The sequence below is a fragment of the Crocodylus siamensis genome, chromosome 4, assembly GCF_052110815.1.
Source record: "Crocodylus siamensis isolate JL-2025a chromosome 4, ASM5211081v1, whole genome shotgun sequence".
Classification (NCBI taxonomy): Eukaryota; Metazoa; Chordata; order Crocodylia; family Crocodylidae; genus Crocodylus; species Crocodylus siamensis.
The window spans coordinates 67,113,286-67,127,335 of NC_143398.1; the positions used below are offsets into that span (position 1 = coordinate 67,113,286).

Consider the following 14,050-nt stretch of genomic DNA (forward strand, 5'->3'; position numbering starts at 1 on the left):
CAGGGGAGGAGGGGTGCTCTAATTAGAGTGGCTCTGAGGAAACGCCCAGAGTGTCGCGTATATCAGCATCCCCACATTGAAAAGTGATGGCACAGGCGCTTTAACCATTTTTTAGTGCAGGAACGCTGATACACATGACATTGGAGGCTGCTGCAGCACAATAATTACCACACTCCAGGAGACTCAATTAATCAAATCTGCTCTGATGCATTGTAACTAAAGAGCATTGGAGCAGCTTCAGTGTATAGGTATAGGCATCCTCAGAGTCAAAACTAAGGATTCAGGCTGCCAGCTAGATGGTTGGCAGGAAATGGTCCAGCCTTTTTACTTGCAGACTGAATGCCTGTGACACAGAAAAACCACTGAAACATACATGGAACCTCACAATACTATTTTTAGAGCTGCTTTTTAGAATAGGCCTTTTCCCAGTGGCTTGGGCTGCAGGATACAAGATATAAAAACCTAACAGACAAAAAAAGATAGAAACAACAATCCAAAAATATAACTAGCATATTAATACCTTTCCATCAGGTGAGAGATTTATTTGTTCACATATAGGCAATTTTTCTTCTTCTTCCAAATCATTTCTCACTTTTTGTTCCTTAGGTGGAACAGAAACTTTGAAACTTCTCTCATACTCAGTTTCAGGAGTAACCGCAGGAGACTTAAATGTGGGGATGGATTTGCTTGCGTTATGAATAACCTTTAGGTGGATGGAGTGGGGAACGTACACAAGGAAATACATTAATCAGCTGATCTTAAGGCTACATTTTCAAAAGCAATCACTTACGAGATTCATGCATGCATGCAGATGAACAAAGAGAACATGAACATTCATTTTCTAAAATTAACCAATAGACTTATAAGCAACACAAGAAAGATGCATTTGATTCTGGACCTAAATACTGTTCCTTTTTGAGGATTTCATAAGCAGAGCATATTTTCTTTGGTTAAGACAGTGGCTGGTTGATAAATCTGTATAATTTACTATACTGTTTTTTTCTCAACATCACAGATTTTTTAAAACATTTACCATGACCCCTCCAGTACAGCCATTAGAGTTGTTTCTGTCAACAAGTACCAAATGATTGTTTCATGGCTTAAAAGGTGACATGTTATATAGTAATTTGATCCATTCCCTGTTCTGCAGTTAATGTCTCTAATCTGAGATACAGGATTTGCTTAATTACAAAAGGTCTGACCCTCATCTCCTCACAGACTATTGAGATTTCATGATCATGCCATATGCTGCAGAGATAAGTTTCCACAGCTTTGCCATGTGGGCTTCAGTTAGACTTTTCTCAAATATACCTGCTCAAGGAACAGGTATTTCCATTAGTTTAACATTTAGATGTATTTTTCATAAGATTAAGATCTTAAGGATGTAGCTGAGAGCAATCAAGTAAAAACAGTTTGTTAATAACTAGAATTGTATGATAAAATGTTGTCTTAAACTCCTGCAAATACTTGCATTTGTTTTAATTTACTATACAAAATAGTTCAATTGATTTAAGCATTTTGCATGATCTTTATTCAATATGAATAAACCATGCAGCGAAGTGAAAAAAAATAAAGGACAACTCTTATTGATAGACTTCCTGATCCTCCTGGAATACCAGTTTTCATAATCAAGAGTTAATAGAGTATTATACATCTTATTAATATAATTTTTATAAGGATGAAAGAGAGAACAAAATATCAAACTTGTTTATATGTATGATGCCACTGGAGAAATAAAAGATTAACAAGAACCAGAACAGCACAAGTCTAAGGGGAGTCAATTGTGACTGAGACTACTCTTGTAAGAACAGCGATAAGAGAAGGTGTCTCTACAACTCACTCATGGTGGAAGCCAATGCCATACTGAAACACTCACTCTATGTATGCCAACTCCTGAACTGGAAGCAGTGCGGCTATCTTAGGGTAGTTGCAGGTCTCTAAGAACAGAAGAACTACTAAAAGAAGAGTGTTTCACAAGGGTACTGTATAAAGAAACAACTATTCATAGAGTCATAGATTGTTAGGGGCTGGAAGAAATCTTGCAGATCGTCAGGTCCAGCCCCTCTCACCCCGCTCTAGGCAGGAGGACAACTGGGGTTAAGTGACCCCAGTGAGGTGACTGTCTAGTCTACTTTTGAAAACCTCCAGGGTAGGTGAATGCACCACAGTCTGGACACCCTGACTGTGAAGGAGTTTTTCCTGGCATTAAGTTTGAAGTGGTATTCCAGGAGTTTGTATCCATGGGTCCTGGTCTTCCCCAGGGGTGCCCACTAATCGTAGGAGATGATTAGTAAAACAAGACCTACCCGCAACAAAGCCATGCTGGCTGTCATTCAGAATCTTATCTTCTACGAGCGTATCACACATAGATTCTTTAATGAACTTTTCCAGGATCTTCCCTGGGATGGAGTTTAGGTTGACTGGCCTGCAGTTGCCCAGGTCCTCCCTCTTCCCATTCTTGAAGATGGGAACAATGTTGGCCCTCTTCCAATCCTCAGGAATTTCCCATGTGCCACAAATTCTGAAAAAGCTTTGCCAGGGATTCCATGATGACCTCAGCAAACTCCTTTAGCACTCTCGGATGGAGTCCATCTGGACCTGCTGATTTGTAATGTCTAGCTTTTCTAATTGGTATTGCACCCACTCAGCATCCACAGTGGAGAGGCTGTCAGTCCCGGCACGTCCCCTATAAACCTTATCTCACTTGATTTTCTCCTTGGTCTGGTGAAATACCAAAGCAAAGTAGGCATTCAGGAGTTCAGTTTTTTCCTGAATGTCAGTTATGAGCTGTCCCAAGGTGTTAAGCAGGGATCCCACACTTCCATTTGTTTTCCTCCTACTGCTTATATACCTAAACAAGAACTTCTTATTGACCTTGACTCCCATAGCTAACCTGAACTCCATCACTGCCTTGGCTTATTTATTAAGCCTAATAATTTTGATAAAGGAAAATGGGATATTTTTTAGCTATAAAGAATTATATTAAAGAAAGACTAAGGGAGTAATTTGCTGAACTTCTGAAGATAACATGGATAAAGATGAACAACATACATTCCAGACACGTGAGTTATTTATGGAATATCAAAACACTAGGTGTTGTTTTTAACACCACTGAAATATTAAAACCAGAAAGGGTTAAGCTAAGTCAAAGACTTTACAAACCAATTCTTTTGGTTTAGAGGCATGAAAAAAATTCCAAGGAATGGAAGGAAGCAATCATATATCTAATTTTGAAAGGGAGTAGGGGGAAAGTGGAATGTTTAAACTGCTGTGGTGTTTCTTTCAGCTTTACAATGCAAAAAATTCTATGACTAATAATTTTAGGTAGAATTACCCATTATACCCGGGGAGGGGGCAGGGGAGGATATAATAGAATAACAGTGTGGGTTCCAAAAAAAAAAAAAAAAATAGGTTCACTGTGAGTTAAATTTTGAATTTGCCCACTAATCAAGAAAAGATAGCAATATGATCAGAATACATACATAGTTGCTATAGATTTTAAGACAACATGAGATTGTACAACGTAAGATGACCTTAAATAAAAGAATTTGAGTCCCTAATAGTTTTGTTAGTATTGTGTAATCATGTATTTGCAGCTCATAAAGCAGAATACAAGCAGGGAGTAAAATCTCTTCCTTTTTTTACATTAACATGCAATTATGACAGGAAGAGGTACCATCCCCAATGCATGTTCTTGAAAGTGGATTAAGCAATAAAGTTATTTCAGAATTATCAAGATGGAGTGAATCCTTTTTTTTGGAATGATGACAATTTGGTTAATCAGAGGGAGACACAAATAATGGCTGAAGACTTGACACAGAAAGAAAACTTGGTCTTAAGATCAGTGAAAAAAAACCACAAATAGATGATTACAAGCTCATGAGATCTTGGGCAAGCCCTTCCAGCAGATGACACTCACAGATAGCAGCAACTTGGATATTAGTAATTAATGCTCCTAGGTAATTTGATGTGGGAGGAAATTAAGTCAAGAGTATTTTTAGCTCCAAACAACAGAGCTTGAAACAGAAAACCATTACAGGACCTATTGTTTTATATGGATGTGAAACCTGGGCAGTTACTAAGAAGGAAAACAACAAAGTATCATCAGAAGATGAAAGTATTTATATGAATTGTTAGATCAATAAGGAAAATGATGCATAGAGAAGTTCCAATAAGAAACTCCAGGAGGTCAATAATGAATCAAGCAGAGTGAAATTCAATGAAATTTCAGTGACTTCCAAAGGCACAATGTGAGTTAGGATGAAGACACCTAAGCACTGAAAAATGACGTTCCTATACAGTTCACTCTTCTAGTCAATCAAGTAGAAGATGGAAGGATAATGTTGAATGAGATCTAAGTTTTTAATATCAACTACCATTGATTGCAAAAAGAAATATGCCCTTGTCAGAAGGATGTGACAACAACCAAGAACTTCTAGGATGCATAGAGCCAGTGAGGAGGAGAGGAGATATGAGACTGTAGAATTGGACCTTATCATTATAAGGCAGAAGTCAACAAAATTTTAGAACAACGGGTCACTGTTTATGACCCAGCTGTCACCATGGGCCACTGATTACACCCACAACTTCAGGCCAGTGCTCCCCTCCCCAGTGTCTAAAGCCACCTGCTGCCACATCCACTGCTTTCATCTACAATGGCAGTAAGGTACGGCTGCATGAAATTTTGAAGGGCGTTTCATGTGGAACTGTTTTGACACATTTTGAGCTCGAAACAGTGAAATCAAAATGAAACAAAAGGCTTTGAAACAGCTTCAAAAAGAAACAAGGTCACTCAAAACGTTTCAAAAGTTTTGAAACGTTTCGAGTTTCAAAGCAACACAGTGGTGGGAAGAAGGGCTGCGTTCTGAGTGGCTCCGCCAACCCCACGAAGCTCAGCCCAGCAGTGGGAGAGCCAGTGGTGAAGCCACTCCAAGTACAGCCCTGGCTCTGAGCACAACCCTGGCCAGTGGCTCTCCCCTGCCTCGCACCACCAAACTCAACTCCGTGGAGCTGTGGAGCCTCCTGCCGCCAGACTGCGCACACCAGGGTTGCACTAGGAGTGGCTCTGCCACTGGCTCTCCTGCCACCAGGCTGAGGTCCGTAGGGCTGACGGAGCTGCTCCGACTGCAACCCTGGCTCTCCCCCACCTCCCACCGCCAGGCTGCGCTCTGAGTGGATCCACCAGCCCCACAGAGCTGAGCCTGGCAGCAGGAGGCAAGGGAGAGCCACTGACCAGGGCTGTACTACAAGCAGCTCTGCCACTGGCTCTCTGCTGCCTCCTGCCACCGGGCTGAGCACCATGGGGCTAGCAGAGATGCTTGGAGCAGCCCTGCCTCCTGCCACTAGGCTCAGCTCTGTGGGGCTGCAGAGCCTCTGGCCACCAAGCCATGCTCACCAGGGCTGTGCTCCAAGCAGCTCTGCCAGCCTCATGAGCTCAGCCCAGTGGCAGGAGGCAGCAGAGAGCCAATGGCAGAGCCGCTTGTGTAGCCCTGGTGAGCACAGCCTGGGAGGCTCCGCAGCCCCATGGAGGTGGTGGAGAAGCAGTGGTGGAGCCGCTGAGAGCGCATACCTGGCTCTGAGTGCAGCCCTGGCCAGTGGCTCCCCCCTGCATCCTGCCACTGGGCTGTGCTCTGAACGGCTCCACCATTGGCTCTCCCACTACCAGGCTGAGCTCCGTGGGGCTGGAAGAGCCATTTGGAGTGCACCCTGGCAGCAGGAGATTGGAAAAGCCAGGGCTGTGCCCCAAGCGGCTCCACCAGCCCCACGGAGCTCAACCTGCCCTCCCAGTACTGCCAGACTGCTCCCAGGGGTATGGGCCCACAGATCTGTATGTGGGATGACAGGAGGCTGCCACCGCTGCCTGGAGCCAGCAGCAGCACCAGGCTGTGCCCAGCGCTGGTCCCAGGCAACAGCAGCAGCCTCCTGTCATCCCGAGCTCAGATCTGGGGCCTCACATCCCTGGGAGGAGTCTGGCACATCCCCACAGCCCTCCCAGGGGTGTCGGACCCCAGACTGGCATGCAGGATGACAGCAGACTGCCGCTGCCGCCAGGTGAACAAGTTTTGTTCTCAGCACCTTGAAGTGCAGTTTCCCAGAAACCCCTGGACCTCTCCTTGAGACTTGGCAGGCTTCATGACCTCAGAAGGGGCTACCATCCCTGCAATTTTCATCCGAATCAGGCAAGAAATGACAAAGTTACAGACATTTTCATGATTCCCCATTATAGCCTATGGACAAAATGTCGAACGCATTGAAACGGTGAAACAGTTTTGATGAAACAGAATGAAACAAAACAAAATGAAACACTGTCCTTTCGAAATAGCAAAACACAAGTCAAAATGAAACAGTGCTGTTTTGCACAGCCCTACAGTGAGGAAAGCCAAATTTGGCAGCAACAGTAAGCATTGACTGACACAGTAAGAGGAAAGAGAGGATAGATCAGGGAGGGCTGCAGAAGGAGCTGTTGCAGAGAGGAACAGCATTATGGTGCAGGACAAGAAGTGGGACATGCTGGGCGAAGTTGTGTACTGCCTCTCTACCTATTTTGCTGTAGGTCAGATCCAATTACTTGTCAAGCCATGGGTTGTTTACTTCCCTATATAAGGTAACACACATATGAATGTAAATATGAATACAGTGGTAATATGCTTTAATAGGTTAGAGAAACAAAGGAGCAATATAAATGCATGTCATTCTATTGCAACAGAATTACTACCCAGAAAAATCATAGTAATTAAACTACTTCCTTATTTGATAAAAACAGTACCCGTTCAGCTGCAAGTATTGGAGAGAGTTCTTGGGGAGTCTTCCATATAAACTGGCTTTGATATTCAGAACTTCTTGGGAAACTAGTTAAAGGGAAAATATTCATGCCTGCTTTCTTTTGCAGAACTCTGTGAAACTGTCAACAACAAAAACAAAACAAAAACAATGAAATCAGAAAAAAAAAACATATTTTCATGTCTATCCCTGTAATTTCTTCTAGCTCCATCTGTTACAATCCACATCAGTGTTTATTTTTGTTTAGCCCGGGGGCATCAAACTCATTCAGCCCCACAGACCAGTCCCACATTTTGTATCTGGAGCCACCGCCACCACAGAGCCACTCCAGGGCGTGCCCCATGCAATATCATCTAGCATGCCCTGCATGCTGCCTGTCAGTTACTCCATGACCCCATGGACAGCACTGGTACCCAGATGAAATGGCTCCACAAGTCATGTATTTGACATTCCTGCCTTAAACACTGTTATTTGGGTTCAGTAAAACCAGCATCTTTGAAGCCTACTATTTTTTTATAAATACTAATTAAGTTGAAGCCAAGTGCCAGACTTCCACTGACTTCAGTGCAATAGAATTCAGTACAATAGTCTAAACATAACGGAGATTAAATATAAATGAATATTAAAATACAGAGCCAAATGAACAAGAAATAGGAAAAAGAGAAACAGCCATAAGCATGAAATCTAATTGAACTGTATTTAATTTCCTGTAACTGCCAGATTACTAATTTTTTTACCTTGGGCCACAAGAAAGGAAAAAAAGTCTTTAAATTCATACCCCATCTTCCACTTTATCCAAGTGCTTTTTTGGAGAGACAGATGCTGAATTATGTTTTACAGGAGTTGGAGGTGGCGACTTCTTCTTAGTATTTCCTGCAAGGGCAATGGCAGATTCAACTCTAGAATCTGCAGAGTGAGACCGAACGGTTTTAGGAAGCCTGGGTGCATCAGGTGTCTCAACTTTGTCTTGATTTATATCATTGTTATTGTGATCTGCATGCAATTCTGTAGGCCCGGGAACTTCAGCTTCTGGTAGGGCATTCAAATTATTGTCTCCTCTCCATTCAAAGGACTTTGAAATCTGTGGGTTATAGTAAGGCACCTTTCTCTTGGAAATGAAATTTGGTTCTCTTATGATTCCTACAAAAGAAACATCAGGATTGAGAACAGTAAAATATTTGTATTATGATGTTAAGACACAATGCCAAAATATCAAACAGGAAGAATAAAAATGAATATATATTGTATTACCGATTATTAAAAATGATTATTTGAGCAATGACAATTTAAGAACTATGGTTTTATCCCATTAATTCCAGGTACATGCTGCATAACTTCAATTCCCACTGGACTAAGTGGAAGATGTGGAACTTCCCCTGCTCACTGGATCATGACCTATTAAACAAATTTAGCCACAGAACACTGTTTTGCAATGGGAATCAGGAGTACACAGAGAGGGACAGAAATGTAAACCAAGATCAATGGAAAAAATGAATATGATAAAAGTAAAACCACTATTACCATCCAACTCCACTGACAAAAGTATCATGATCTCCCTCAACTACTTATTCATGTTGAAAACGTGCATTGCTGAACAGGTTCTCATCTTACAATGACTAGCAAGCAGTGCAAGACAGTAATACCTCCAATATGATTCTGGACTATGATAATATAGATACCTGCACTAATTATTTCTTCTAAATAATCATCTAGAGTAACTTTTAAAACAATTTCATGACTTGTTATGCTTTTTAATTATAAAAATTGAGGAAACATCTTTTCACATATAACCCATTATACAACACTGATTATCTGGGACAGCTTTAAGGGATACAAGAACTAACCTCTTATATAAGAGAATAAGGACAAAACACACATACCAATTTAAGGAAGAAGATAGGCGATTAAAAAAAAAAAGTAATCAGAAATTTGTTTGAATACCGAACAACTGACAAAAGATTATGCCCGGCTAGGAAGAATGGCTGCCAAGACTTATAAAGTACTCTTTTGGAAATTTAGGTGCGTCTGGTGAGACAACAAGGGTTTTATCAAACAGAGGCTACCATGTACACTGATAGATGCAGAGAATGTTTGGGTGCCAGAACATATAAACATCATAAGCAGCTTTTGAAGAAGCAACTGGGAAATGGTAGGAGGGAACTATGAGTGTTCCAACTGGTCTGTTTAGTTAAGTGATTAATTCTTAAACTGGCACAAACTATTAACTATACATTTCAGTACAAGGAACCATAAGGGAGCCAAACATAAGGGAGATATCAGAATGATACTGGCTTACGAAATGGTTTTGCATATGTGCGTGATTAAATATGGCCAGAAAAGAAGTGGTAGCAAAATAAAAGCAAAAGATTCAGATATGCAAACTAAACACAACAAAAAACCAACAGCTATAAAGCAGAAGACTGCAGTGTTGCTGACTCAAGATATCACAAATCAATGATATTATGGTGAGTCTTGTGATATTTGATGTTGAGTTTAAAGCACCACATCTGGGAGATATATGATTGATTACATGAGAGTTTAGCTTCCATTTAATAAAAGATTTCTAACCCAACAGCTGCAGAGAACAGCTTGAAAAGGTAACCTGAATGTTATGAAGCGCAGATCACGAAGCAAATATAAAGAAACTTTTCTTATAAATCTGAAAGGTTTTGGCAAATCTCATGACTTTCTCGATGAGATGCATGATTTTTGAAAGGTTGGAGTTTACAGTACTGCAGTGGGAAAAAAGTGGGTGGTGAAAAGAATTACTTCAATATTCTTACCAAATGCAACCATACAATAACAGCTGAAAGACAGGTTTAGGTGAAGCAGTCAGGGAGAACCAACAAGAGATATTCTGATCTTTTGTTTAATGAACCTGACATGCACATACTAAACTCTACTTGCTAACTGATAACTCAGTGCCATTTGAATAACTCCACTTAAATACAGTTTGAAGAAAAAGAACTGTCTAACGTGTTCCTTCACTCATTCCAGGCTATCTTAAACCCTATCTTCTGCTGCAGTCTCTTGCAAAAATAATGGAAAAATTACTAAGTGTAACTGTCATGCTAAAACTCTTTCCTAAAATAATTGTATTAAATAAAAACCCCAATGATATGGAAAGAACACTGAAGTAAATTGTAAATTGCAGGGACTAGTTTAAGAAATATATGGTGATTAATATATTCCAATCAAAAAAGAAAAAGAATCAGTAAACATTTTTACTTGGGTGAACAGAATAAAGAAAGGCAGATATAAATGTTTGTGTTTCATTGTTCAAAAACATTGTGTTTTAGTTTAGTGAACTTATTTACAGTCCTTATTAGCATGAAGTTAAATTTTTCTGTAAGTGAAAAATCATGTCATTTTCCTAAACCATTTGATCTTTCACAAAAACTAAAATGAGAGTACAAAGTTTACTCTAAAAAAACCCCATGATGAGATCTCCGATTGCTCAATATAATAAAATAAATAAATAATAAAGAGGTGACCGGCACAGTTAACTTCCCATATTAAAAGCTTGATTCCACATGGAGCGCAGCTGAAAGTTTAACTGTACACCTTCCGTGAAACCACGGCCTCATATGAAGAAATTAGTTCCTGGCCTAGGCAGTTCACCACTCAAAACATCCCAGTAGTGTTCAAATCCTGGGTGCTTAATAACATAAGTCTCTCTTAATATCATAAGCCTCTCTTTACAAGTCTCCTTGGGAGCTAGGGTGACACATGCACCAAGGTGCATGGCTGACAGCCCAGAGGTTGTGAGGCCACAGCAGAAACACTCACGGAATGGCCTGTGAGATTCCAGTGAATCTGCAAATTCTGCTAAATCCCTTATCACAAGGACACAAAAAAGAAAGGACAAGTTTCCTTGAAACTCACTGCTTTCCTAGATACTATATTTACATGAACTCATAATGACTTTGAATTTGAGATGACCCTCAATTAGATTTGATGTATAGAAAATGTATATATATGCTTCCCCTCAACCTCGTACTTGGGGTCCCTTCCATGTTGAATGGGAAAGAACACCTTGTCTTGGTTTTGAGTAAACAAAGTAGGTTCCTCCTACTCTATACAAGTTCTTACTACATCAATTAGCATGTTATATCTCAACACCTTCCAATAGCATATTATGCAACATGACTAACATCATAGTATAGATGTATTTTTATCCTCTCCCTAAGAGGGTGTTTGTATAGTTAGGCATCCTTGCTCTTAAGAGTTTATTATTTCAAAAACAAAAGCTCCACACATGCACAGAGCTGTATCTTATGGAAAGCAGTGTCACACAAATGACCCATGCGTACTTATATCAGAAGGTGATGAGACAGGAGGGATCTTTGGTAAAATACTAGTTGTCCGATCAAATGGCCTGGTGCTTGGATTAACTGCAATTGGTATGTGGCTCTTATAATACTTAAGTTTCAAGCTCAGACAAGGCAAGCCATCATACTCTAATTCAGAGGTTCTCAAACTGTGGTCCACAGACCAGCACTGGTCTGCAAGCTCCATTCAGGCGGTTCACAGAAAGGTGACCGAAGGCTAAAGCAGACAAACATTACACATGACTTCCCAAAACTTTGCTCAAAAAAATAGGCACATCCATCACATTAGAAAAGTAAGACTACTGATATTAAAATATGAGTTGTGCGCTCTGATTTGTAGAACAAAAAAAAGTTTAAGGGGTCCTCTGAGATCCCCAACAATTTTCAAGCGGTCCGCAAAAAAAGTTTGAGAACCACTGCTTTAATACGTACCCTGCAGACTAATTTGTATCTATACCCCTGCTTTCATCATTCTCCTTGCTATGCAGAAGTTCAAGCTTTTCCTGCTAGTCTTCCAAGTACTTCAATTGCCTCTGCCAACATTTTAGCGCTTGTCTTCTACATCCCTGCCTCTCTTTGACTGTCACCTAAGGTTTTGCTTTCTAAGTAATGTCCTCTCATTCCCACCTGTCTGTCACACTAACTCCTAATTCCCCAATTCAGTTTTCAGAAGTGAAAGGCAGTGATACGCTGATCACTAGATCATATTCACCAGACCAGTTGGGCCCAAACTTTTTGGCAGGAAGACAACAAATTAGCCCTGTACACTCCCTGAGCGCCACTCCAATCCCTTCCCTGAGTGATCTGTTGTCCTACCCCATCTGCCACAGTACTGCCTGTCCCTTCCTATATGCCACACAGAGGTTGCCTGTGTAATTTTTCGTATGCACGCCATAGGCTAGCCATTCCTGCACTAGACCGTAACACATGGACTTGCCCTTTCAGATGTCTGCTGAAAGTCTCTCAGTAACAGACTTCATCACAATCTTGTTATTTCATACCAGCACGGACCTTCCATCACGAATAAGTGCAACTCATTACCTCCAAGTTACACTAACTCACACGTGTGCCACCCCGCAACACAGCATCTCATACTAACTCTGTGTCCACGTATTGTTTGTGGCTCAGTTTACCATACGTATTTCTGGTTTTATGTAATATACAAGTAGAGGCTCCTCCTCTGCCAAACTGGTATGTTGCACAGAGCCTGAAACTGATGGCTTTGCACCAGCGACTTCCAGTTCTTTACCTAGTTGATCAGAGCGAAGTCCTGCCCAAGCGGACATCTGTTCCTGCGAAGGTCTACAAGACTCTTGCAGACCCGACTTCTTCCATTTGAAGTTCCTCTTGTATTCACTCAATCCCTGCACCAGAGACAAAGCACAAGTTACAGGCAATGCCACCCTTCCTCAGCACTCCCAGTTTCACTCCCCACACCTGAAAAAGGATCAAAGGAGGCACAGAGAAGGGCAACAAGGATAATCCGTGTTACAGCAGTGCTTCCATATGAGGACAGATTAAAGACACTAGACCTAATAGGCAGTAGTAGGCATATCTCACAATACAACAGAACTGCACCAAGTGAGATACTCTACTGTTTCCCATCTCACCTGCAGCTTCCTAGGCCTTAAATGCAGGAGGCTGCAAGTAAAACAAGAACAGTGGGGAGAAAAACGTAGTCATAACCAGTTCACTGTGGTTTTCAACAATCACTCTATGCTACTGTGTGACTCGGGCCTACTGGATATGCATCAGGAGCATAGGCCATTGCCCACCAAGTAAAGCTAAAAGCCCCCCTTAATCGAAGGGGAACACTAAGTGCACATCAAGTGATTACAGGGGACAACTAAAGAAGAAAACAGGGATGGGAATGAAAGTTGAAAGTCCAAAACAAGTGTACGAAGGAGGACACAGAACAGAGGACACCAGAAGAGCCCTTGAATGAGTCCAAGATGCCAGCAGACTGTGTGACAGGACTTTTCTTTTTGTTTATGTACATCTGTTACTCCCTCTGCTTCTCCAGCTTCTTTTGGGAAATCTATTTCTTTTGCACATCTTCCTCTTCCAGTTTATGAACAACCTGCTACTTCACGGAGAGAGAGGAAAGATCCTGTCAGTGACAGGGGAGCTCAAGCAGAGGTTGATCTGACCACAGGTCCTGGAGGTACGGCTGTGTGTTTTAAGGGCCTTGCCGACCTGGATGTGCTAGATTAGGGAGAGTCCACACCAAGACCCTCGCACTCAGTGCGAGTGTGGGCATCCTCGGGCGCGTGCTGTAAGAATTTTTTTTTTCTTTTTTTTTTTTTTTTTTGAGGCCAGTGGTCCTGTGTCCAGTCCCAGATGTGCCCGGCCTGGGCACGTTTACCAACTCCACGTTAGGCTTCGTTAGGGCCACGTCCCGCCGGAGCCCAGCGGCTATCCAGCTCTGCGAGCGCCTGACAGCTCGGGCAGCTCCCGGGAGGCGGCTAAGCCCAGCGCCGAGCGGGATAAAACAGGTCCGGGCTGTGCCCCGAGCTGTGGCAGGTCGCCCGGGCCGCGGAGCCCGAGCCGAGGGCCAACTCCCACCACCCCACCTACGCCCGCCCACGATACCTCGCGCCCGGCCCCACAAACCTTGAAGCGCACGGGCATGGCGGGCGGGGCGGGGCTCGGCAGCTAATGGCCGCCCCCAAACACTCGCGTTTCCCTGGTAAAGCCCCGGCCCGGCCTCCTCGCTCGGCGCCTGCGCGGCTGCGGCCGAATGCTCCGCCTCGGGGCGGCCTGGTCTGTGGCCGCGCCCCCTCCCCCGCCGCGTGGCCGACAGCCGCCGTCGCCTCGTTACTGCTGGAGCCGCGGGCCTGAGGGGCGCAAGGCAGATCGCCCCGGGCCCCAGCCACAGATCGCACAGCGCCCCCGGACACGGGCCACGCACCCCCGGACTGCCACTAGGACCTCACGCG

The 14,050-nt window shown here is 42.8% G+C and overlaps 1 protein-coding gene across 3 annotated transcripts in view; it reads right to left on the reverse strand.

The window, feature by feature from the left end:
* The window catches only part of SAXO6 (stabilizer of axonemal microtubules 6), a 37,636-nt gene extending 23,794 nt beyond the window's left edge, over nucleotides 1-13,842 (reverse strand). The window contains exons 1-5 of one of the 3 annotated variants that reach the window (XM_090042493.1): nucleotides 13,725-13,842; nucleotides 12,361-12,475; nucleotides 7,559-7,920; nucleotides 6,767-6,901; nucleotides 521-703 (exon numbers count right to left, since the gene is read on the reverse strand). In XM_090042493.1, coding sequence (XP_089898619.1) covers nucleotides 521-703; nucleotides 6,767-6,901; nucleotides 7,559-7,920; nucleotides 12,361-12,475; nucleotides 13,725-13,742 — 813 coding nt within the window. In that variant the 5' untranslated portion in view covers nucleotides 13,743-13,842. The other 2 variants (XM_090042495.1, XM_090042494.1) reach the window with 2 other exon arrangements.
* Between the last annotated feature and the right edge of the window lie 208 nt (nucleotides 13,843-14,050).